Source organism: Myxocyprinus asiaticus, chromosome 36 (assembly GCF_019703515.2).
Source record: "Myxocyprinus asiaticus isolate MX2 ecotype Aquarium Trade chromosome 36, UBuf_Myxa_2, whole genome shotgun sequence".
NCBI classification, from domain to species: Eukaryota; Metazoa; Chordata; class Actinopteri; order Cypriniformes; family Catostomidae; genus Myxocyprinus; species Myxocyprinus asiaticus.
In genome coordinates, this window is record NC_059379.1 from 13039649 (window position 1) to 13066021 (window position 26373).

General features: G+C 35.7%; 1 protein-coding gene across 1 annotated transcript in view; it reads right to left on the reverse strand.

Moving 5' to 3' along the window:
• LOC127426873 (ankyrin repeat and fibronectin type-III domain-containing protein 1-like) overlaps positions 1-26373 on the reverse strand; it is a 118100-nt gene that overhangs the window by 84610 nt on the left and 7117 nt on the right. The window contains exon 5 of the mRNA XM_051673944.1: positions 12241-12470. Within this exon, the coding sequence (XP_051529904.1) occupies positions 12241-12470 (230 nt within the window). The remainder of the gene's footprint in view (positions 1-12240; positions 12471-26373) is intronic.

The following is a 26373-nucleotide window of genomic DNA, read 5'->3' on the forward strand; positions in this document are numbered from 1 at the left end:
CGTCGAACCGCGCAGTGACAAAGCGAGTCTTTTTTACAGCTAATGCGTAAAAAAAAATTCTCTACTGGCCAATGAAATGCCCTGACCAATAAAATACTGTATGAGCTTTGATCATGTTTCAGAAGCCATTGCAGTTACCAAAACCAGTGCAACTAAAGCACAAGATGCTGTTTTGACCACCTGAAGGAACTCGTGGAAGAAATCCTGAACCAACAGTGAGGAAGTGCTCATTTGTTTCAAATGATATTGCTGCCTCACTGCCTTTCATCCCCTTTAAAAAACTTAATTTATTACATGTTGCAGCATTTTTTGCCTTTGCATTGAATCTTATGTGAGTTGTCTTATATCTCTAATATAATATATATTGCAGCAACTTTTGCCTTTGTATTTTGTTTTTTATTTATTTATTTATTTATTTATTTTATAAAACAACCTTATGGACCTTATGCTTTTCTTCACCAAATATTAATACTATTGCTGTGACTTGCAGTGCACTGCAGCATTTATATATCTTTGTATTCAAAATGCCTCTGTATACCAAAAACATGATAGTGTCTCAACTCAACTCAACTCAGTTTTATTTATAGAGCACTTTCAAAAACCACACTGGGTACCAAAGTGCTGTACATGGAGTTACAAAAAATAAAATCACATACATACAGCTTAAGAATACAACAAGCATTTAAAACCGACAAAAACAGGATAAGAGAAACTGACATTTATAATGCAATTAATTAAAAGCTAGGGAAAATAAATAAGTTTTTAAGGGCCCCTGGAAAGACACTAGAGACGGAGATGATTTCATGGCCAACGGAATCTCGTTCCAAAGTCTAGGGGCTGCCACCACAAAAGCTCTATCACCTTGGGTTTTAAGGTGAGATCGAGGAACCGACAGACACAGCTGAATTTGTTTTTGCTGTTCTATTGTTGATAGTCATTAACACTATTAGTCATTAACTGTTGATTGCTGTTTCAAAGTATCTAATAAAAGGGTCAGACTGAAGATGGGTTTTGTTAGGTGAGATGTGTTTTATTGCTTGCATTATACAGATGTTTAAATTTTTTCATATTTAATTAGTAACATGCAGGGTTTTGAGCAAATATATAACAAAAGTAGATATAACAAAAGTAGATATATAGTGCATGCAGTAAGACACAATCAGCATTGTTCCAAATGACAACATACATTTTAATAGTCATTATATGTGTGCATTATGCTGTGATTTTAAACAAATGTACTTAACACAAGAATATACTGTCACTTTTGATCCATTTGATAGAATGTGTTAACCATTACTATTATTTTTTATCTACTCACCCCTAAGACTATGTACACATGATAATAATGCCAGTCAACTTGTCCAGCATATTACATTTATGCATTTGGCAAACACTTTTATCCAAAGCAACTTACAATGCACTTATTGCTGGCACAATTTGTGAAGTGTTTACCAGTCGATCAGTGTCACCTGTTGTAAAGGCATGAATGTGCTAACGGCGATCATTCACCTCGCTTTTAATGTGAAAGGGCCATTCATGAACGATTCGCCTCTCATAATCGCATCACCTTTGGTGTGAAAAGGCCTTTACATACTTAGTAATAGCGTTTTGTATGTGAAGCTGTACTTGCATTGATACCAAACCTATCATTCATTTGCAATCAATAATCGTATCTTTTCCATCGAGTTCCAAAAAAAAAAAGAAAAAAAGGAAAAAAAGAAAAGAAAAAAAAGAAAATTAGACGACTTAACTTTCAGTTGTTTTATCAAGTATTTAATTCATTGGATTATCCAAAAATTGGTTTCACCACATTATTGAATTCACAAAACCATTATAAATACATTTGTTGAATTTCCAGCAAAATAACTATATTGTAATATATACAGTACTGTAACCATGACATAAAATATCTTATACCATGATATAAGTTTTTAGTCATACCGCCCACCCCTATAATGTGTAAGTTAATTGCATCATGTTATATAAACAAATGCAGGCATGAAATGTGAATATATTTTGCTTTGTTTTACATCAAAATATAATTGTAAGCCTTTAAATCATTAATGAACCTCCAAAATACAGTATAAGTATTTTTTTTTCAATGTCTAGCTCTTATACCTAATACTATATGCTTTATACTTTACAAAGGTATATTACTATAATCTATACTTTACTGTGCCTGAAGGATTACATAAATAATACACTGGGAAAAACACTGACACTGACTTGATTTAAGGCATCAAATGTACAGCTTTTAATTCTTCTCTCACTTAGTAAGTCTGATATTTTCTTTTCCCTCTTAATGTGCTGCAAATTTGATTCCACCCACACAGACAAGACAATCACAAACATCTGAAACCAGAGATTCAAAGTTGGCAGCTGTACGTTGTTATCCCAACTATTACAACGTCTGGGTGCAACACGACTTTGAAATTCTGCATATATTCTGCAACGTCTTTAACCCACGCTCATCACCTTAGGCTAGACATAATCTGCCAGCACAACAGAGGAAGGGAGAGGGCAAGCTTGCCCCCTTATGGTCTCTTTATGAAGAAATTTTTCAGTAGAGGGCACTAAAATTTTCCTGCAGAAAGCGAGTTGAACTACACCATTGCAAACGTCTAATTGAAAAGAAAATAGCCCTCCCCATTAGACAGCAGGCAAATTCTCTTTTGGCGGCGCTGGACTAAGTGGAATCAGTAATGAGTCTGGCTGCCTGATTAGAGTGATAGACACACAGGAATCCGGCAGGAGCTGCCAGAGACCGCCGCATCGAGGAGAGGAGGAGGGGAGAGAGAGGACAGAAAGTCGAAGAGAAGTCTTGAGGTAAACATTCCGGCAAAGTCCTAGCAGGAATGTAGACCTTATGTTGGCTTATGGGCACCAAAAGGAGGGGGTAAAAGGTGGTGAATTAACTTACAGTACATTTACCTTGGCAAATTACAAATTATGACTGTTTGACCAAGAAGGTCTCATGACAACTTGTAATAGTCGATATCCTACAACCTGGCGCGTACAAAAAAGTACGACTTTTCTTCCAAAAGACTAATCAATAAATAAACAAAATACAGGCATCAAATTTTAGCTAGCCTCCTATCCAACACTTTACTTTAAGATAGGAAACATCTGTGAACAAATCTGTTACTTCATAATTATTTATGCAATACAAGTTGTCAAAAAGATGTACTGTAACACGCTTCCCTCACCTCGTTCCAAACCCTGTTGTTTTCCTTCTTCCGTGGTACACAAAAATATATTTTTATATTAAAATCATTGTAAAGTTTAGGTTTGGGGTTTGTATTCGGGTTCATCCATTATTTAGGTACAGTAGGACTGCTTTAATTCCAACTGTGCAACATACTGGATTTCACATGAACCAAACCCTATGCAACAGAACCCCATTCAAACACACAAAGGTGTGGTTCTCTGCAGTTGGAAATAATCAGCCTGGTCTCATGAAATGTATGTGAGTATTGCTACGTTTTTGCAAAACGTAATTTACGTGGTGTATTACACGTTTGGCTGCAGTTTGAAAGTGAAATGTCCAGCTGAGAGCGCCAAAACCCAGTGAAATGAGGTTGTATTCAGACGAGATTTTGAAGGTGGATTTGGAGGTTTTAATGAGTAAAATAAACCTTACCAATAGTGTTTTAAAATATAAATGAGACAATAAAAAAGACAGTCTAACCCAACCAATGGCTAAACCTAAGCGATAGTGTTTTAAAATGCAAAAGTGAAATGAAAAGCAAATTTTCTGAAGCAAGCACATCTTTTCATCTCACTTTCATGACACTGCAGTGTCATGTTTCAGTATGCATTCTTAAGCAGTCTTGAACCCTGTTCTGCTGGGTTCAAAGTCTAGTGCTCTACCATGTGAGCTACAATGCAAGAAAATTGCATCATAATAGGTGCATATAAGTAGGAGGGTCTATAATACAAGTGTAAAAAAATGTCTAGTTTTTCAAATGATGCGTTAGAGTAAATGTGTGTTAATGTCATAACATAGCAGTGTATGAGTGATAGAGAGAAAAATAAGTATTTATAAAGTCCTAATCAGCTTGTGACCTTATGATTTGTGTGAATGTGGAAAAGTCAGTCATTTTTATTTGTATAGTGCTTTTCACAACACACATCGTTTCAAAGCAGCTTTACAGAAAATCATGCATTAACAGAAAATGAAACTGTAATATCTATAAAGTCTTAGAGTCATCATTGTGTAGTTTGATTAAATATGATTGTAAATTGGGTATAAAAACAAATAATGAAATAATAATTGTATTTAGAACCCCAAATGTGTGTAAAACACAGTTGTTGTAGTGCCTCTAGTGTTCATTTCATCTAGAAACTGCAGCGATTTGTACATGGAGACACGTATAATGAGTTTTGCAATAATGTAAACAGAGGCACATTTTCACCATGAGGCCAGGTTGCAGCAGCGAAATAATGCTTTTACACCAACCAAATGAACCATAGTATGACATTGATGGGTTCTCTCAAAAACTCTAGTTTGAAAGCACCCTAAAGAGGGTGAAAATTTAGAAGAAAAAAAAATCAGTATAATACAAATGGCGCTTCATGCTGTAGGTGAAATTATAATTTACAAATCATATCTGACAAAAAACTGTTACCCAGAACAGGCAGACTGTTACCAAGAACATGTCTTGCTATTATCAATCAGCACTGATCGAAATCCATTATACATGTACGGATGGCCGTTGGGGTGCATTTTAAGTATTTCTGAATCAAGGTTTTAATTCTTCCTAAAACAAGTGGGTGCTCTGTAACAATTATAGCAGGTCCATTAATCAAAGGCATGTCTTTTGTCAAAACATTTTGAGTAAATTACACAGTGACCCCCAGACCAGAACTAACCAAGCACCATGGTAACACATTTAACTGAGGGCAATAAATCGCTGCATCGGTCTGTAGCATCCAGCATATCTTCTGTCTATATTTTCTCTGCAGTAGAGATATGGACATTTTTTGTGTGTGACAATTCAGTGAACATAATTAATGTGCTACCTCTTAGATTAATGTAACATTTAATTTAGTACTTTAATGATAGAATTGTTAAAGACAGAAAAAAATATGTAAATCCCCAGCTGCTACTACAGGCAACAAGCCTCACCAAACCACACATACAGAGAGCAAACAGTAGGCTATAGAATGAGTAAGTGCTGTTCACACAAGATGCATTCTTGCGTTAAAAAACATAGGATGCAATGGAATGGAACAGAATTTAGGTGTCCCGGGAAGTGTTTTTAAAGGTTGATCTATTTTTCTCTTGAAACACCGTCTTAAGAAGACACCTGTCTGCATGGTCAAAGATGTCCATATGCAATTGTACATACTGTGGAGCAAAAATTAAAAATAACAAAGACTAAATGTGAGAGTGCATCCTGTGTGAATCCCCTTAAATCTTACTCAGACAGAATGACAACTCAATTGCACAATGGATTGCTGTGGATTGTAGGCTTATGTTTAAAGCTATTGAAAGAATACAAACAATGCAGTATATTGACTTCTAAAGCCACTTTTCACAGTCTGTTCAATGATTTATTCGTCTGTCACAATAATGCAGTCTTAAATTATCTTCATTTGGATGCTTTATCAGCAGATTTTGATTTCCAACTAATTAGATAAATTAATTAGCAACATTTCATGTAATTAATTTGATGTAAACTTTTATTTTGTGCTCAATAAAGACAAAACCTAATAATAGAATATTTTAATAGAATAATATTAGTATTCAAGCAGGCTTTTTTGTGTTAATCGGTTTCCAATTTGCTTAGATAATATTCTGATTCATTTATACTGATTTTCTTTTTGGATTTTTGGGGGGTATTTATAGATGACCATCTAAGCAGCACTTCAGACTTTCCAACATCAGAATAGCAAGCCATTCACAACAGGACAGGCTTCAGAATAAACCCTCTTTTCTCCTGACATTCATGGCCATTAGAACTACGGAGTGATTGACATAACCTGGTATTGTCATCACACAGACGGCGTTGAAGTCTGCACACATCAGAACGGCCTTCTAGATTCCACTCTCAGGTACATTTAGATTTTAAAGGCTTTATTATTCACCATAACAAAAGAGCTTTCCACCGACATTTTCCATGCAGTCATGCCTGAGATGTTTTAGCAGGGAAAAATTCTGGAATATCTGTGTAACTGTGTTTTCTCCTGCCATGGGGCTATAAAGTTTGACAACTCAACCAGAATAGCATTCTGAGGAATGAAAAAACTTAGGTTCTGCACTGGACACACAATTTAGCTTTCTTTGTTAACAAATCCACATCACTTCTCAGAAATCCTTAATTATGACAATGGCCCCAAAGATCTGAACACACTGTTTTCAGGGCTGTCAATTTAACACGTTAATTTAGTGTGATTGTATGAAAAATAACACATAAAAAAAACTTAATGCAAGTAATCATGCCCCCTTAATTCTGAAATAAGCCTTGATATTTTTGCGTTCAAAGACAGTTGGGCATATAACAATAGAATACAAGGATCTTCTATGTTTGTAGTTTCATTTAGATGCGTTTTATCTATTTTAAACTTGACACAGCATCTTAAAATGCTTGTTTATGGCACGAGACGTTGCAACGCAACCAAAGAGAGACATTCGAAGAGTGTCCATCTGACGCATGTATACATGCTACATAGTCAAGCATTTTAAAGAGCACCTATTATGGTTTTTAAATGTGCCTAATTTTGTTTTAAAGGTCTCATACAATACATGCATCCAAGGTCAAAAAACACTTCAATTTGCTCATAATTTAAATTGCAGCATTACCTTTTTTTCCCCCAGTGTCAAAAACGACTCCTTCAATGATCCGTTCTAAAGGATTCATTCTAAACTCCTCCTTTCAGAGAGCCTACTCTGTTCTGATTGGTCAGATGTCCCAGTCTGTTGTGATTGGTCTACCGCTTAGTGTAGTGTTTGAGGGCGGGTCAAAGCTGTTCGCGAGCAGCCAATGAAGACCAGAGGTGGGTTTTTTGTTACCAAATTATGTAGGTTAGTACAGGAAGTAAGTCTGAAATTACTAACGACTCGTTTCAGGTGTTCAGAATTGGTTCTTTCTTTTGGGAGTCAATAACTCCATTTGTCATGCACTTTAATTTTTGAAACTTTGCAAACTTTTTTACAATCACAAACAGCTATATAACACACTACATGAAAGGTAATATTTGAAAAACCATAATAGGTGCTCTTTAAATCCCCCAGACAGAGCACATCCTGTGAGAGACTGACAAACTCACTTGAAAAAAAAAAAATGACTGTCTATAGAATGCCAATGATAGGCTTATGGAAAAAGGCCAATATACCTGTATAAGGAAAAAAAATATGGAAATAAAACAAACAATATATTTTGAAGCCACTTTTTTATAGTCTTATCAATGTTTTAATTGTCTGTCACAATAATGTAATATACAGTATTTCAATAATTAAAATTATTATATTCATTATATATTACATTTACTGTATATTTATTAAAATTATTATGTATTAAATTATCTTTATTGGGGGGGGGGGGGTCTCAGCAAATATTGATTTATTCGATTTATTAATTGCCACTTCAAGTAATTAATTTGATAAAAAATTGTGATCGATTGAGAGCACTAATTGTTTTATCGTGCAACACTTTAATTCGACAAGGCACAAATTTGCCCCTTACATTAAAACAGAACAAACTCGGGACCTGGGAAGCTCAGTGAGTAAAGACGCTGACTACCACCCCTGGAGTTTGCGAGTTCAAATCCCAGGGTGTGCTGAGTGACTCCAGCCAGGTCTCCTAAGCAACCAAATTGGCCTGGTTGCTAGGGAGGGTAGAGTCACATGGGGTAACCTCTTCGTGGTCACTATAATGTGGTTTGCTCTCAGTGGGGTGTGTGGTGAGTTGTGCGTGGATGCCGCGAAGCCTCCACACACGCTATATCTCCGTGGTAATGCACTCAACAAGCCACGTGATAAAATGTGTGGGTTGATGGTCTCAGATGCGGAGGCAACTCAGAGTGCATTGGGAATTGGGCATTCCAAATTGGGGAAAAAAGTATAAATTAAAAAAAACAGAATAAACTCAAACTCTGAATAAGTTTAGTGGTGTTTGCTAAACTATTACTATTGCTCATACTTAGCATCAGGGATTACTTTTTTTGTGATCAATACTTTATTATTTGTAAACTAAGGAACATAAAATAAATAAATTAAAAAAAAAAGATTTAAAATAAAAGATGGAACTGAGCCATGTATAGGAGCCAGAATATAGAGGCTTGAGGGTGGGCTCTTTTGACTTGGACCAGTAATCAACAACTTTAAATACCCTAGCAAACATCTAGCAATGCCCTTGCAACTGCACAGCAACACAATGGCAACCACTCACTATACCCTAGCACTGTGCCACAACTCACATTTTCTTCAGAAAATGTAAAAATCTACTATGAATAATTGTTAAAAACAAAATTGTTTCAGCTCTGGAAGATTTGTGTCTGAATTTGATTGAGGCATGCATATCTAAAGTTTAGATGTGACATTTACTGCCAGCAGGAAATCATTCATAGGGTCTCTTGTTGCAGGATACCAAATCCACATTTTAATCAAACCTTTTTTGATGATCTAGTAAAGCAGTAACATACATTCTGATGTATGTGATTTTGCTGCTTCACTACTGTGTAATTTGGGAATACAAAATACACCATACAGATTTACTGGAAGAACAGGCTCTTCTGTGACATTTGTTAAATAAACATTTATGAATTGGTTTTACAGCGACAACCCACTCTGAATATTGCCCTAACAAAATCTTAACCATTTTGATTACCAAGCTCAAATATATAAAGCCCATTTGTGAAAACAATCTAAAAAAAAAATTACATAAACGAGTGAGCACACATAATATCAGTGCTACATTATTTCAGAAGCAATTGTTTAATGACATATACTGAGATGTTCTAAATTAACCCGCTAAGGAAGAGAAATGAGGCAAACTGTGGAACTAATCACACCAGAAAATAATAATCACAGTCCATTTCTTTTCAAGGACAGACCAATTACTGGACTACTGTGTTTTCCTCACAAATAAACTCACAAATACTTCTAATGAAAACCTCTGTGACTTGAAGATGCTGATTAGTTACTCGGTAGGTGAAAATACTGTCATAATTTACTCGCCAACATGTTGTTTCTTCTTTCTTTCTTCTATGGAACACAAAAGGAGATGATAGCAGATTCAGAATAATAGCCACAGTCACATTCACTATCACTGTATGGAAAACAGATGCAATGAAAGTGAATGGTGACTGAGACTGTAATTCTGCCTAACATTTTCTTAAGTGTTCTACAAAATAGTAAAAAAAAAAAAAAAAATCATACAGGTTTGGAACAACATGAGGGTGAATAAGTGGTGACAGAATTTTATTTTTTTGGGGGTGAACTATTCCTTTTAATATTAATTAAAAAAAAAATCTAATTCATTCTAAAATTGTAACAACAGATCATGTATTTTTTCCTTGTGTATAGTATTGCTTGTAGAGTTATGTGTTAAAATAACTCAGGACTGCTTTTGTCCATTGACAAACTCAGCAAGGAGAGCAATGACAACCTCTGCATATTTTGTTACCCAAGTGTCAATACAAGTGTGGCTTGCATGCTGCAGCCTTAAAACATTACGTAATTTCACTTTGAAAAACTCTAACTTAATTCATTCATTGCTATGGCAACAATGCTGACTGTAGCAGAGAGGATGAAACCTGAACTGATGGGTGCAGCGTATCTGTGTGCCATGTGTCCAATTGTGGCATATTAAGTTTCTTCATTGGTTCCTAACGAGAGAGATTCCTGTGGTGCCCTGGCTAGCACAGCACAACATTATTTTCACATTATGAGCTTACATCTACTCACAACATCTGGTTAGATGCATTCAATGCATTTTTACACGCCATATTTATATTAAGCATTGTTGACATGCAAACTGATCTGATGGCCTGCAATATTATAAACAGGCATGTTTCTATTTTTCTTAAAGTCATAATGATTTGTGTTTATAATGGATTAAACAGTGTTGGGGGGTAACAAAAAGTAATGACCCTTTAAAGTTAATACTGTATGCTGCTTAACATTTAGAGAAAAATATAAGAAAGCCATTCATCGGTTGATTTCCCCAAAAAGTTTAAACACTGTGGCTGCGGGGTACTTAAAAATTTTTTTTTACTGTTTCGCTGAGCCCGACGTAGCAAAATTGGCTTCAAGAAATAGTTCACCCAAAAATTACAATTCTGTAATTTTTTACTTACCTTAATGTCGCTCCAAACCTGACTTTCTTTCTTCTGTAGAAAGCAAAAGGTGATGTTTTTCACCTTGTTGTTCTTTACAGGGTTTATTTGCCATGGAATACAGGTGAATAGTGACCCTAGTCTGTCGCAGCAAAAGCAATTAATATGAATAATGCACTATATTCCAAGATCACTTGGTATGATGAAAAGAATATTTTTTTTAGTTATTTACTCTCCAATCAAATCAAATCATTAATACACACTCACTGAGCACTTTATTAGGAAGACCTGTACACCTACTTATTCATGCGATTATCTAATCAGCCAATCATGTGGCAGCAGTGCAATGCATAAAATCATGCAGATATGGGTCAGGAGCTTCAGTTAATGTTCGTATCAACCATCAGAATGATTTCGACCGTGGCATGCTTGTTGGTGCCAGACGGGCTGGTTTGAGTATTTCTGTAACTGCTGATACCCTGGGATTTTCACGCAAAACAGTATCTAGAGTTTACTAAGAAATGTGCCAAAAAACACCCAGTGAGCGGCAGCTCTGCAGACGGAAACATGAAAGAGGTCAATAGAGAATGGCAAGGCTGATTAGAGCTGACAGAAAGGCTACAGTAACTCAGATAACCACTCTGTACAATTGTAGTGAGCAGAATAGCATCTCAGAATGCACAACATGTCAAACTTTGAGGCGGATGGGCTACAACAACAGTTGACCACATCGGGCACTTTATTAGGACCATAGTGTTCCTACTACAGCGCTCTGTGTGTGTATTCTGTTAATCCAATATGTCGGCAAGATTGATAATCAGCATGCAGGTTTGGAAAAATGTGAGAGTGAGTAAATAATGAAAGAATTTTCATATTTGGGTGAACTATCCCTTTAATTTCATGGGGTCTCTGTGATAAGATTACTAAGTCGCTTTGAAAAAAAGCATCTGCTAAATGACCACTCACTTTCTAAATGTACTAATAATACATCCGTTTCACCATTCTGAGAAGTTAGAAATGCACAGACCTCATAAATATTCAAAATCATGGTCATTTGTGGCTAGTACTGTACATACAGTTAGAGCATACATCAAAAACACTTCTTTACTGTATCTATGTCCTCGTAACATACACATTTGCATAAACAACTTTCTCAAAACGGCACAGAAGAACCTTCTTAACTAAAGCAAATATATGCAGATAGAGTTCGTGTTCTGCTAAAGTCCCTAATGTAAGGTTACAATGCATCACCCGTTCATGCGTCCTCAAAGCACTGACTCACTGGTGTAGGATGACAGATGAGTGTTAACAGAATAGAAAGACATGATGAAACTCCATTATGAATTCTGGCCAAATATACCTCAAATGAACAGTTACACAACTGAAGGTCTATGAAAATCCTCATGGCAAGCTGTGAAACTGTCAAAACACGGTAGGTGCTGCATCAATAACCGCCTACAATGGTGCATATGCTCAGAGCTATCCTTAAACAGGGATATGTGCTTCCAAGTAAACAAACAAGACATGGCAATAAACAAGCAATGAACTAAGGGCAAATTTGTAGCTTAAAGGAATAGTTGACCCAAAAATTAAAAATCTGCCATCATTTATTCAACCTCATGTCGCTCCAAACCCACATGACTTCCGTGGAACACAAAAGGAGATGTTAGTTAGAATGTTAGTCTCAGTCACCATTCACTTTCATTGCATGTTTTGTCCATACATTGAAAGTGCACGGTGACTGAAGCTGTCCTTTTGAATCTCCTTTTGTGTTCATCAGAGGAAAAAAAAGGCATACGGGTTTGGAACGATATGAGTTCAATAAATAATGACAGAATTTTTATGTTTTGGTCAGCTATCCTTTTAAACAAATGTATTTTCTTGGTGAAAGATTAAATTTCCTCAGTATCTTTAACCAACCACTGTTTGACAGAAACATAATACATGGCTACCACTCACATGGATGTTTTGGAGTTTCTTCTTGCCCCTTTCCAGTCGGCTGAGGAGTCTGTGATGTTCTCGTGGTGTCTGCTGCAGAAAGCTATCATCAACAGATACGGTTTTCCTAAGAGCCGCTCTTTCCTTCCACAGCTCTGGGACAGGGCTCTCTGAATCTACACTCTGAGGGAAGCACTTCACTTCCGACAGTGACGACGTCTCCCCTCGGTCATGGTCACGCAGCACTGACCCTGAAAGAGAGAAACAGACACCTGAGGTGATAACTGACACCCAGAGAGAAAGAATACACCAGCAAATAGGCAGACTGAGGACAGGACTGAAACTTCCCCTCACAAGAGCACACACCAGACCATGGCAGAATTTTAAGTGTATGTGTTTTCAAATTTTGCAACCTTTAATGGAATATTGAAATGTACACTACCGGTCAAAAGTTTTGAAACACTTGACCGAAATGTTTCCCATGATCTTAAAATTCTTCTGATCTGAAGGCGTATGCTTAAATGTTTGAAATTAGTTTTGTAGACAAAAATATAATTGTGCCACCATATTAATTTATTTCATTATAAAACTAAAATGTAATTAAGAAAAGAACGTTTTTGAAATTGATGACTTGGACCAAATAATAAAGAAAAACAGCCAATAAGTGCCTATATAGAGCATATAGTTGGGAACTCCTTCAACACTGTTTAAAAATCATCCCAGGGTGATACCTCAAGAAGTTGAGAAAATGTCAAGAGTACATGTCTGCAAATTCTAGGCAAAGGGTGACTACTTTGAAGATGCTAAAATATAACACAGTTTTGATTTATTTTGGATTTTGTTTAGTCACAACATAATTCCCATAGTTCCATTTATGTTATTCCATAGTTTTGATGACTTTACTATTATTCTAAAATGTGCAAACAATTATAATAAAGAATTTGTAAGTGTTTCAAAACTTTACGTAGTGTACGTCCAAGTTAACAAACAAGGCTTAGCATTATTAAACTAAAGCTAAGTTTAAAACAAATAGGAAGAGTTCACCAAAATGTTTTAATTCTGTCATTTTATACTTACCCTCATGTCTTTCCAAACGTGTGTGCTGCTATTTTTTTTCAATGGAACACTAAAATCAACATCTTTGAAGAAGCTTTACCTAGCTCTTGCCATACACCAACGGTTCAAAATGGCCATATCTGGCAAGCTCCAAAAAGGAGATACATTTCTGATATGATTTGTGGACCATATTCTAAGTCTTGAAGGTACAGTATGTTTGAGAAAAACTATTGCTCATGCTGAAATTAAAAAATGTCTGGACAACATCATTGACACCAAAATTAAAAGGCATTGGTTCTCTCATATGCATGCATACAGTGTCAGAAATTCTGTTTTACATTAAGGGGCAATATTTGCCCCCGGATTTGATTTCCAGGGGCATTTTTTCCCTTTATGAGGGCATGTCATATATGTTAATTTAATTAATTCATTAAAACAAATTCTGAAGATCGAGAATTTATTACCTCTTACTTTAATAACATCAATATCAACTCATATTAATGCTATAATATGTGTAACAAGGACCATAATTATATTAAGAACTACAGTATATCAGAGTTTACTGATAAAAAACAAACAAACAAAAGAATTCATTGCAAGGGCATTTTTTTGCCCCCACATTTTGAATTTCGAGGGCAGCTTTGTCATTTTAAGTGCCATTTTTGCCCCGAGTCCCCCTTAATTTCTGACCCTGGTGGCATGACGTAAAACCTTTTTACATTTTGGATGGTATCAACTTTTTTGTCGTTTTTTTAAACTTAATAGCCATAGTACTTGTACAGTATTGGGGGGGGAAAAGTTGCGAAAAGATCCTACTTTTGTGTTCCGTGGAAAAAATTACAGCTTGCGTGTTTGGAACGACATGAGGATAATAAATAATGACAGATTTTTCATTTTTGGGTGAACTATTCCTTTAAAATATGGCATCAGAGAATGGGTTGGTCAAAAAAAGCAAAACAATAAACATTGTGAATAGGCAATTTTAGCCACTTTTACAATCCCAGTTGTTAAATAACCCATTCTCTCACTTGAAAAACGATTTCAAAGCTTCCTCTTAGTTCTCATTTGCATTGCTTTGATTAAACAGCTTTCCACTTCTGCTTCCGGGGAGTCAGGTTTGTAACAATTTTACCGTAATGAGCACAGCTCTAAATAAAAAGTGTAAAAAATAATTACCAACTATTGTGCAACATCAAGAAAACGCAATTGTCAGTTGAATACCTAGAAAATTTACACGTACAATCTTTCAAAAGCAAAACATGAATACTGACATCGCCTCAGTTGTAACATTAAACTGCAAAGTATAATTCTATTGTGCAGCTTTAATAAACCTGCACTATTAAGCTGTGTGTTCCTAATGTTAATAATGTACTGCACAAACATGCACCTTATGCCCCTTGCTGGGTAGATAGGGTGTTTGGTTTCTCTGTACAATCAGCTAGTGGGCGGCAGTGGAGTTCCAACTCTTTATCCACTGAGGTACTCTTAGCATGGTTCTGTCTCCTCCACTTATCAATTAAAACTGCATGAAGAGCTATTTGGCATTGTCTTCCTCTTAGAGGCTGTTGTGGTAAGAGTGCTGAATGAGACTTCATCTGAGGCAGATGTCAAATAAACATTTATGAATTTGGCTTAACAGCTAATTTTACTGATGCTGTTACACCTCTAAATATACACAGTCATACGCACAACAATCATGAATGAATGAATTTGAAATAAATTTAAGTTCATACAACAAGACAAGAACAAATCCATTCAAAAATCATTTTAGGTGATAAGGCTGAATTTAATTCAGAAATAAATTAATAAAGAAAAATGTCCCTCCAATTTTATTATATTTATTGAACATTTATTAGTGTAACTTTAATAAAGTGTAATATAAATATAATTTAGATATACAAAGTAATAAATATTAATCTATTTTATTATATTGCAAATATAATGGTCTCCTACATACATTATAAATGGGTTGATATGGCACATTGATTACTAAGGAAAAATTTTAATGGCTTTCAATGTCAAAAAGGTTGCCAATCCCTGTTCTTAAATGAACAGAAGAGACATAAGCTAAACTGTGTGACAAACTGTTGAGGAACTTGGAAACAACCACCAGAACAGACAACTATTGGATTACTGTGCTTTCCATTAGAAAAATTCACAAATAAAATCAATGCAAACCTCTGCATAGCTAGCTATGTTACCAGTAGGTATCAATTCAAGTGTGGCTTGCATGCTACAGCCTAAAATGTTATGTAATCTCATGTATAGACTTTAATTATGTAAGCTCACTGCTATGACAACAATGTTGACTGTAGCAGAGAGAAAGAAACCTGAACTGATGGATGCATTGTGTATATGCTTCTGTCATGTGTCCAATTGTGTCATATCAAGTTTCTTCACTGGTTCCTAACAAGAGAGATTCCTGTGGTGCCCTGGCTATAGCACAGCACAATATTGTTTCACATTACAAGCTCACATCTACTCAACAGGTCTTTTACACACCATATTGATATTTGACAGGCACTGCAAACAGATCATCTAGTTTAGCACAATATTAATACATTATATTTTATTGCTTCAAACCTCACATCTTTTTGTTTTTATATGTAATTTTTGACGATATAAGATGGGGATTTCATTATATAATCTTGATTTTTTTTCCTCAGGTATTCATACCACTGATGAACCCCTGTACTGATGAGTCAACAACAAACCAGAGATTTGTGGGTAGTTGGCATAAAATGCTTTTGGAGAGTTTACATGTCATGCTGTACAGTATGCTGTGTATCTAAAACTACTTAAACAGCACTTTGCTAATTATTTTATAATTGTATTGTGCATGCAGCATTAATGACCTCATAGTAATTACTAAGAGACTACATGGAATATTTATACTTCAACAAATCCATTTGTCACACTGCAGGACCATTTAAAATGAACCAGTTACAGGACATACACTTTCACTAATACAGTCACATATATTATAACCTAAAATCCCTTTGATGATAAAAAAAAAAATGTCCATGGAAATGCATCAGCTACGCACGTACCAAAGAGTATTGCAATCATGATCAGCATGAAACATAGACATAATCTAAAAAGAAAAGAAAAAAAAAACTTGCAATAATTTGCAGATATCTGAGATTTAATATCTGAGTGAGTAAAGATTCATAATTGAACAGCTGTGTGTTGTGTGTGGCGAGGCTGTTAGATTACATAACCTGCGGTGACAGTATTTGCAAACCCTTCTACGGCTTGAGAGTAATTCCATTTACAAATGTAATGAGACTGAAAAACGAAATTCATTTGTTACAAATAACCCCTCTTCAAAGTCAAATAAGTGATCAAAACACAAATTGCGGGAATGATTCAATTTGTCCAATTACCCATTTTGTCTGAAAACCATCCATGGATGGACACAATGAGGTTGGTGTGTTGATTAAGCGTTGCCTCTGTCTTTTGAGCGCAGCTGAGAGTAAAGCATTTGATAAATGTAATGTAACACCAAGTCCAACAAAATTAAAGACGTGAGAAGAATCTTAAGACCTTAAAACCAAACCACAGCTGGCGCTAATGATCCCAGTTTCCATGACAACCATTTGGGTTCCATCTTTGTCATCTTCAAAAGCAAGGAAAAGAGGTGCTGTCTCTGGGGTCACTGGTCTATCCAGTGAATGGGAACTTTTGCCAAAAGCCCCCCTACACTAACCACAATAGGAAAGTGTAATGTAACATATTTAAGGGATAATGTACAGTCATGCAGTCATTATATCAAAAGATAAGAAATGTAGGAGGATGAAGGAAATCAATTATACAGTTTAGAGGTTATTGTATGCAAATATTTGATATTGATAATATATTAAAGTAAATGGTGACTGAGGCTGTGATTCTATCTACCATCTCATTTTGTGTTCCACTGAAGAAAGTAAGTCATATGGGTTCAAAAATGAAAATTCAGTAAAACTTTACAATGAGGTGCCATTCGTTAACGTTAGTTAATGCATTAGGTATCATCAACAATTAACAATATATTTTTTTACAGAATTTATTAATCTTTGTTCATGTTAGTTCATAGTGCATTTACTAGTGTTAACTAATACAACATTTGATTTTAAACATTTATTAGTATATGTTAATACTAACATTAACTATGGTTAATAAATGCTTAATAAGCATTGTTCATTGTTAGTTAATGTTAACTAATGTTGTTAACTAATGTTAATAAATGGAACCTTATTGTAAAGCGTCACCAAAAATTCTCTCATCATTTACTCACCCTCATGCCATCCCAGATGTGTGGATGACTGTCTTTCTTCAGCAGAAAACACTTGAAGAAAAATAGAAAAATATCTTAGCTCAGTAGGTCCTTAAAATGCAAGTGGATGGTGATCTGACTTTTGAAGCTCCAAAAAGAACAGATAGTCAGCAAAAACTGAATTCATACCAGCGGTTAACCATTGCTTTTGGTGAGAAAAAGATCAACATTTAAGTACTTTTTAACTCTAAACCATCGCTTTCAGTCAGCAGAGGTATGCGTGTGTGACATAATCGAGTTGGCACGTGAGACAAGCGAGAACTGACACACGTGAGACACAGGCGGAAGAGCAGCGCTGTTTACAACTAAGTAGGAGGAACGCTGTAAAGAAGCTTAATTGGTTTTGGTTTAGATCTGTATTTGTATCTGTTTCTTTACTCTCAATGGTGTGTTTGTGTGCTCACCATGGATGTCTCATGAGATTACGTCCATAACATGCCAACGGGAATACATCACACGAGAGACCGCGTGAACTCAGCCCTCTCGTGAAGCTTACCGGAAGCGATGGTTTATAGTTAAAAAGTACTTCAATATTGATCTTTTTCACACCAAAAGTGATTGTATCACTTTAGAAGACATTAATTTAAACGCCGGAGTCATATGGATGATGTTTATGCTGACTGTCTGTGATTTTTGGAGCTTCAAAAGTCAGATAACCATCCACATTTTTCTTCAAATGTGTTCTGCTGAAGAAAGTCATACACACCTGAGATATCATGAGGGTGAGTAAATGATGAGAGAATTTTCATTTTTGGGTGAACTATCTATTTATGTAGCTTGCATGTCAACTGGGGTTTGGGGGGGTGGGGGGGTATCAATTTTGGTTTGCTTTATTTGTATAGAGCAATGTATATTTACAATATACTGGCAAGTATTTGAAGATTAGCTGCATACGATGTAAGAAAATGGCGCAAAATAGGTAAAGTAAGTTTATTATTTGTAGGATAATTTCTAGGATAGGATGATTCACAGAATCTTTAATATGATTTCATGATATAATGCATCGAGTAAACACAGAAAACTTTCCGAAAACTTAAAATGTCCATAAACTCTGTGGTCTCAGATAAATAAAACATGTTTTTTGTTTTATCAATTAGCAAAAGAAGCAAAATATTGGAAACAAAATGAATAGCCTGATCTACTGGAATGTTGATTGAATATTGGGTGATTTATTGATCCTAAACACTGTGATAAACTGGACTAAATTACCTGACATGGAAAGTGCAAAGTGGCAGAAATTTCATATGATGCTGTGTGGTTAATTACCATCTGTTCAATTTAAATGATAACTGACACTGACAATAGGAAGGAAACAAAGACGTTGGGTATTGAATGGCAGTGCTTCTCCTGCCCTATAGCATTTCATGTTCAGAAATGATGGACTGGAATTCAAGAGAGCTGCAATATGAAAGACTGAAGTTTAAATTTGACTAAATCTTGTGCTATTCGACCATCTACAGACAGTCAGTAGAGCCAGTATCACCTTTGTCCATTTCTGTGCACAGGCTCAAATGCAACAGTGACCTCTACTGGACTACTGGGAGTATAAAGAATGAATGAACACCATGACATTACACATGTCTTATTTAAAAACAAAAACAAAATTAAGATCAAAGAAATGAAACAAATGCATTAAAATTCTTATGAAAGAGAGTTATATCTTCTCCTACTAATACTTTCTCTTGTCCCAGCTTAATATGCAGAGATAACAACTTATATAGTAATTACAATTTTATAACATAGTTGGAGAATTTTTCATACTACAACAGCCGTGATGACAAAAAATAAAAAACAAAGGACTTAATTAATTAACATATGAGTGAATGAGTGAACAACTCACACCCAGACAGTCCTTTTAGCCTGTAATTTCCAGCTCATGCCATTTAGTGGATCCCTGTGCACAGTGGTTACTTAACACTGATTGTATCATTTAGCACATTAAGGCTGATTCTCACATCCCCAGGTAATAAAGGAGAAGCTAGCAGCTGAAAACAATCCTCTAGCTGCACTCATTCTATTACACGAGGGTGTCATTAAAGACAACTAACACCCAGCACCCATTGGGCCTCCTTGGATAAAATATTGATTCTGATGCCACTGCTGACATCAATATGTGTACATACAGAGCACTCTTGAGGAAACAAGGATGCCCACAGGGCATCACATCTACAACACTTTCCTTTTTCATTCCTTTCACCTGCAGTTTTGAAGGTGAAACTAGGTATGGAAAACACCATCATCATAACAATCCAAACATGTGTGGGAAAACCCCTATTGCTTCACAATGGCATGGCAGGGCTGAGTGAAATGTTTTGTGAATATTTGAATATTCAGACAAAGTTTATGCTAAAAAAACTTTCATTGAAATATATATTTGCTCTGCTACTCCAAACACTGATCACATATTGTATATGATCGGAATAATATACTGCCAACTGTATATTGTTATATATTGTCACATATGCCAACTGAAACTTAAAGGAATGCTCTGGGTTCAATACAAGTTACTCTCAATAGACAGCATTTGTGGCATAATGTTGATTACCACAAAAATGTATTTCAACTCATTCCTCCTTTTCTTTAAAAAAAAAAAAAAAAAAATCGAGGTTACAGTGAGGCACTCAACATTATGCCACAAATGCTTTCGATTGAGCTTAACTTGTATTGAGCCCGAAACATTCCTTTAAAAACAATGGTAGATTTGTCATACAGTTTGAAGTATGCAATAGTAAATGCTATAAACAGTCATGAATTATATATTGATAAAAGTTCATTCCTTCATTCAGAACATGTTACACTGTAAAAAATAAATTTATTTTTACAGAGAAAATACAGTTTATTTTAACATTCATTCCCTATTTTTTATTAAAAGTGTGAAATTCCGATTTAAATACAGATATAATACTATTTTGTCATGGAAGGCGGAGTTTTGGCTATTCAGGGAAAGACAGTCACACTTTGAGTCAAAGCAGGGAAGCTTTTGGCTAGATATATAAAGCAGAGAGAGTCTTCTTCTATCATTCCCTCAGTGAAATCTAATTAGTTAATAATGCTTTTAAAGAATTATATCTTGATCTATATAGCTCCACGTCTTCATCTACTGATGAAGATATTAGAAACTTTGTGGAACCATTAGAACTCCCTAAACCAACAACTGAGCAAAATAATTATCTTGATTCTGAGATAATCTTGGAGGAGCTTGACGAGGTAATTAAGGCCCTGCCTACAGGCAAAGCTCCGGGGCCAGATGGCTTTGCCGCTGAATTTTTTTTAGATCTTATGCCTCAGAACTGGCTCCACTTTTCCAAGTTTATTCGGAATCATTAAAGAATGGAAAGTTTCCACCAACCATGACACAAGCACGGTCAGTCTGATTTTTAAAAAGGACAAAGATACAAGTGAGTGTAAGAGTTACTGTCCAATTTCCCTGATCCAGCTAGACGTAAAAATATTGGCAAAAATATTGGCTAACCAATTAAGTAAAGTTATGACATATCTTATACATATAGATCTGGTGGGGTTTATTCGGGGATGCAGCTCTTCTGATAACATTAGACATTTCATCAATATCATGTGGTCAGTGGCGAATGATCAGACTCCGGTCACTGCCATCTCACTTGATGCCGAAAAGGTGTTTGCTATGGTAGAATGGGATTATCTTTTTAAGATTTTGGAAATAAACAGGTTTGGGAATACTTTTATTGGATGGATTAAGTTACTTTATAGACACCCGGTAGCGGCGGTACAAACAAATGGATTAATTTCAGATTATTTTACTCTGGATAGGGGTACCAATGTTCGGTTCCCTCCTTCCCCATTATTGTTCTGTCTTGCCATTGTCATTAACCATTAGCAGCCACAATAAGAAGGGAAGATGATTTTCCAGGGGTGGTGGCGGGAGGTATGGTGCATAAGCTTTTGCTTTATGCTGATGATATTTTATTATTAGTCTCCGACCCCATTAGATCTATGCCTTGCCTCCACAGAATTATTAATTCCTTTTTTAAGTTCTCAGGATACAGATTCAATTGGTCTAAATCCTATGTTTTGTCTCTGACAGCATACTATCTGGTAACGGCTTTTCAGCCAGGCATCTTCCAGTGGCCCAAACAGGGCATTAAGTATTTGGGCATTTTATTCCCAGCAAATTTGTCTGATTTAGTTAGAGTTAATTTTGACCCCTTAATAAAAAGATTTTCGAGCGATGTGGGCAGGTGGGCTTCATTACATTTATCAACGATTGGGAAGGTTTTAAAATGAATTGTATTCCAAAATGTAACTACCTGCTACGATCTCTCCCTGTAGATGTTCCCCTCTCTTATTTCAAGCAATTTGATAGCATAGCGAAGTCCTTCATTTGGAATGGTAAGCGTCCTAGATTACATTGTAATAAGTTACATAGGCCGATTGACAAAGGTGGGCTACGCCTGTCCAGGATTTTGTTTTATTATTACGCATTCTGTCTCAGACATTTGGCTCAATGGTCGCTTTCAGCTGAGAGAGCCCCTCCCTGGTTTTGTATTAAACAGGAAATTCTTGCCCCTATTTCACCATTGCAAAGCCTTTCTATCAAACTAATCGGAAAAGTTAAGTTACAGCCCGTTATCTCACATTTGCACATGGTATGGATAAAAGTGTCCAGAGTGTTTAATTCAGACATTTATTTAAATGTTGCCTCGAGCATATGGCTGAACCCCAAATTATGTATTAATAAGTCCCCTTTTTGCTGATCAGAGTGGATTGTGAGGGGGGTTACTACATTCTGTGACCTATGTGAGAGTGGAGTGTTGAGATCCTTTGAAAATTGGTTCAACATTTTGGGATTCCCAGATCTCAGTTCTAAAGGTATTTACAGCTGCGCCACCTACTCTGTACTGTTTTTGGGAGTAGTTTACACCCTCCTAAGAGGTGATTACTGCTTTTGGAAAAGGTCATAAGGCATCAGTGTATTACTCCCTGCTAATTCAGAGTCTGGGGGACGGAGCTTTAATTTCTATCAAGAGAATATGGGAGAAAGATTTCAACTTGGTATTGGAGGAGGGAGTGTGGGCTAAGATTCTAAAAAACGTCAAGTCTGCATCTAGAGATGCAAGGGTGCACCTTATGAAATTCAAGATTTTACATAGATTCTATTGGACCCCCTCTAGATTGTATAGGCTTGGTCTTAAAGACACACCCACCTGCTGGCGGTGTCAATCAGAAGATGGAGACATAACCCATGTCTTTTGGGGGTGTATTAGGATCCAAGAATTTTGGTTGAAAGTTCAGAGTTTTATGTGTGATGTATCGGGCACTCAAATTAGATTTTTCCCCAGACTCTGTATTTAGGCGATGGGGTGGTCATCAATATAGAGAATAAGCACATAGAAAATTGGGTCCTAACCAGCATCATGATTGCCAGACAAATAGTTTTAAGGGGATGGAAGTAGGCTGGAGCGCCTCCATTTCAGGAGTGGTGCTCGGAGATGGGGAGGGTGGCAGCTTTTGAAGAGAGGTCATCCAGAAGACTGGGGATTTGACTTGTTTGTGGGGAAATGGGGCAAACATCTGGCATTTCTGGAGAGCTCTCAGGGAGGGACAAAGGAGAGAGAGGTGTAGTAGTTAATGTGTGTGATTTATTTATTTTTTTTGTTTCTTTTGTGTCTCTAATCATGTGACCACTAGGGTGTAATAGTGGGGGTTAAGTATTGATTCTGTTTATATGTTTTGCTTTTCTTTGTTTAATATATGAATCGATAAAAAAATTGTAATCATAAAAATAAGTGTGAAATTCCCCAAAAATACATTTATTCACACCAAATTTAAATTTTCCGTTACTTACTGATAATATGTGTTACTGACAAAAACAGGCATTCTCCTTTAAATGAAGGTTAAATTTTAACCTGAGATGTCAGTAAATAAAGATTTCTTCCAGTGTAAAAAAATATATTTTTACAGAGAAAATACAGTATAATTGAACATTAATTTAACATTATTTAATAAAAGTGTTACATTCCCATATAAATTATTTACATTTTCAGCAAATATTGCTCATTGAAAAAAAGTATTTTTTACTTTAATTTAAGTTTAACTTATGTTTTGTACTTTATTTGTCGCTACAGTTGCAACACAAGATATTACGTTTATGCTGTATTCATAATAATAAAGAAACTCAACAACTAATTTTAAGTGTCAAAATTAATCTGGAGCTTATTAATTGCTGCTTGTTCAGTTGACTTAATTCAAATGAAAGCAAACGAAATTTAACTTAGTGAAAAACACTTACTGTAGAAATTTAGTATAAAAGTTTACTTAATCCATTTATGCTGGGATTTCTATAACTGTAAAAACTGTCTGTAATTTAACAGAAAAAGAATGCAAAAATGCTACTGTAAAAAAACTTAATTGGTTAACAGGTAGTTACATTAACATACAGTAAACAATTATAATATATTTACAATACATGTAATTTTACAGTAAAATAATGTAAAACAAAATGTTTTTAGATGTAAAAGTACCAAATAATTAATGGTAAAAATGTACATTATGTCTAACAAGAGATTACATGTACTTTTACAGTAAACTATTGTTAAAATTATGGTGAAAAACAATAATTGGGCATTCCCAGAATTCCCTACGTGAGCCATCACATTTCATTATATTTTATGGAAATAGAGATTTTTCTTCTTATATTATGTACAATGAGGTATTCTATGCTATATTTTATGCAGTTTAGTTCATGTTTATTACATCATTTTAGTGTCACATGCATTACCAGGATGGTGTTTTGTGTTTGTGTGAGTAACATTGTGCACTGTCTATACATGTGCATTAATTTAATTATTGCTCCTGGAAAGGTCACTCATGATGAATTTTAAGTCATTATGTGGCCTTTTGTAGTTACAGTGTTTAACATTTTGGACTAAAATAAATATATAAAAGTTTAAAAAAAAAAAGCAGGTAAAGTGAAAAACAGATATTTGTAGCTCCAGAAGGCTCATATTTGAAGTTTAAAGTTTTTAAACATTTAATCATATAAACGGTATTGAACTGTAAAAATACCGTATTTTACTGCAGATTTGTTTCCCCAGCATGCTTTGCATGAGACATGATGGGGAGAGTAAATGTTAAAATTAAGAGCAATTTAATGTGTTTTTGTGCAAGATGAATAAAGGGGGAGATTTGTAAGTATTTAATGTTCTGTTATGTTGAGATTTAGAAGAGTGTCTGTAATTTTGGAGTTTTGGGGGTTACCACTGTGGTGTTGAGTCGCGCTTGAGCTTAAAAGCTCCTGAAATTAAAAGTTTCTAAGTCTAAATGAGTTTAAAATGCATGGTGGAGTAAACCTACTTTAACTCTTAGGGTAAAAAAACTTAAATGAGTTTGTTGGTGAGGCACAGTACTTACAGTGAAAAATGTTGTTGTTTTTTAATGAATGGACTAACAATGTTATTTCTATTTACAGTCAAAACATGTTTTTTAATTAATGGCCTACAAATGTTTATTTTTCTAAATGAACAGTCAAAACAAATAATTTAATTATATAGTTGAAACATGTTGGAAATGGTCATTCTTAAGTTGTTCCAAACCTGTATGATTGTATTTCTTCCATGTAGCACAAAAAGAGATATATTTCAGCATTCAAGCTGCTCATATTCATACAATGAAACCCGCTTTTCCACTATCGGGCCAGTGCGAGCCAGGGCCATATGCGAGCCAGGGCCATAAACTGGTCAGCCGGGGCCAATAGCCTCAGACCTCGAGCTGCGAGACCAAAATCGCTCTGCATTCCCACCATCGGGCCAAAAGCCCCACAGAGTTGCCCTAAAACCCGCATTTAATACACCGCCATGGTGCAAACGTCAAACACCCCGCACATTTCACAAGCCAAAACAAACACGCAGGTTATCTAGTTAACTAGAATATCAAGTTTACATTGTATGGAAACATTAGCTAGCTAGCAAGATAATGTAATGTTTACAACTCACCGACTATAACTGCCACGGTGTCCTGAGTGGTCTCTCCACTAACAGCAGGACAATGTCTCATGATGTCCCATGATTTTAAACCATGGGAAGTTCTTCCTTTGGGCAACGCTTTGTCCAGTGTGCATATTTGTGCAACGGATTTGTAATGTGTCCGCAATTTATTTTTTGCCGAGATGCAGGTGCATGTCGTCACACAAATATGTCAGCACCCAGAGATGTACAAAGTTAGTTATAAACATTCACTTTTATTAAATGATATCGATCAATGAGTCAAAGTTTATACATTACAAGATATTAAAGCTTGTTTAACAATCGTTTGCAGGGACAGGTGTAGCAGCATTGTTTATCAGCTGGGTTGCTAGGAGACAGTCAAACCCCTGTTATGCTAACGGAAGCACTGCAGATTTGGTTGTTTAAATGTCATTTTCCAAGCATCTGGCAATGAAATTCCTTTAAGGTCAGAGATTGGAGAATTCAAGTAGGAATATCCCACATCCGACCTGTCACCTGAATAAAACACAGCACGAGTCTCTTGCTAAACTCCGCCTTTGGCATTGACCCTACCTCAATCCCGAGTTGGCCTTGTTTGGCCCAAGGGCCACAAATAAGCCCTAAGGGGGCACGATTAAGCCCCGGAAGTGACAGTGGGAATGCAACTGTCCCTGGCACGCACTAGCATGTCCTCATTTGGCCTGACAGTGGAAACGCAGCTATTGTATGAAGAAGAGTAACATGTACATTCTGCAAAATATCTTAAAGGTTTGGAACGACATGAGGGTGAGTAAAAAATGCCAGAATTTAAATTTTTAGCTGAAC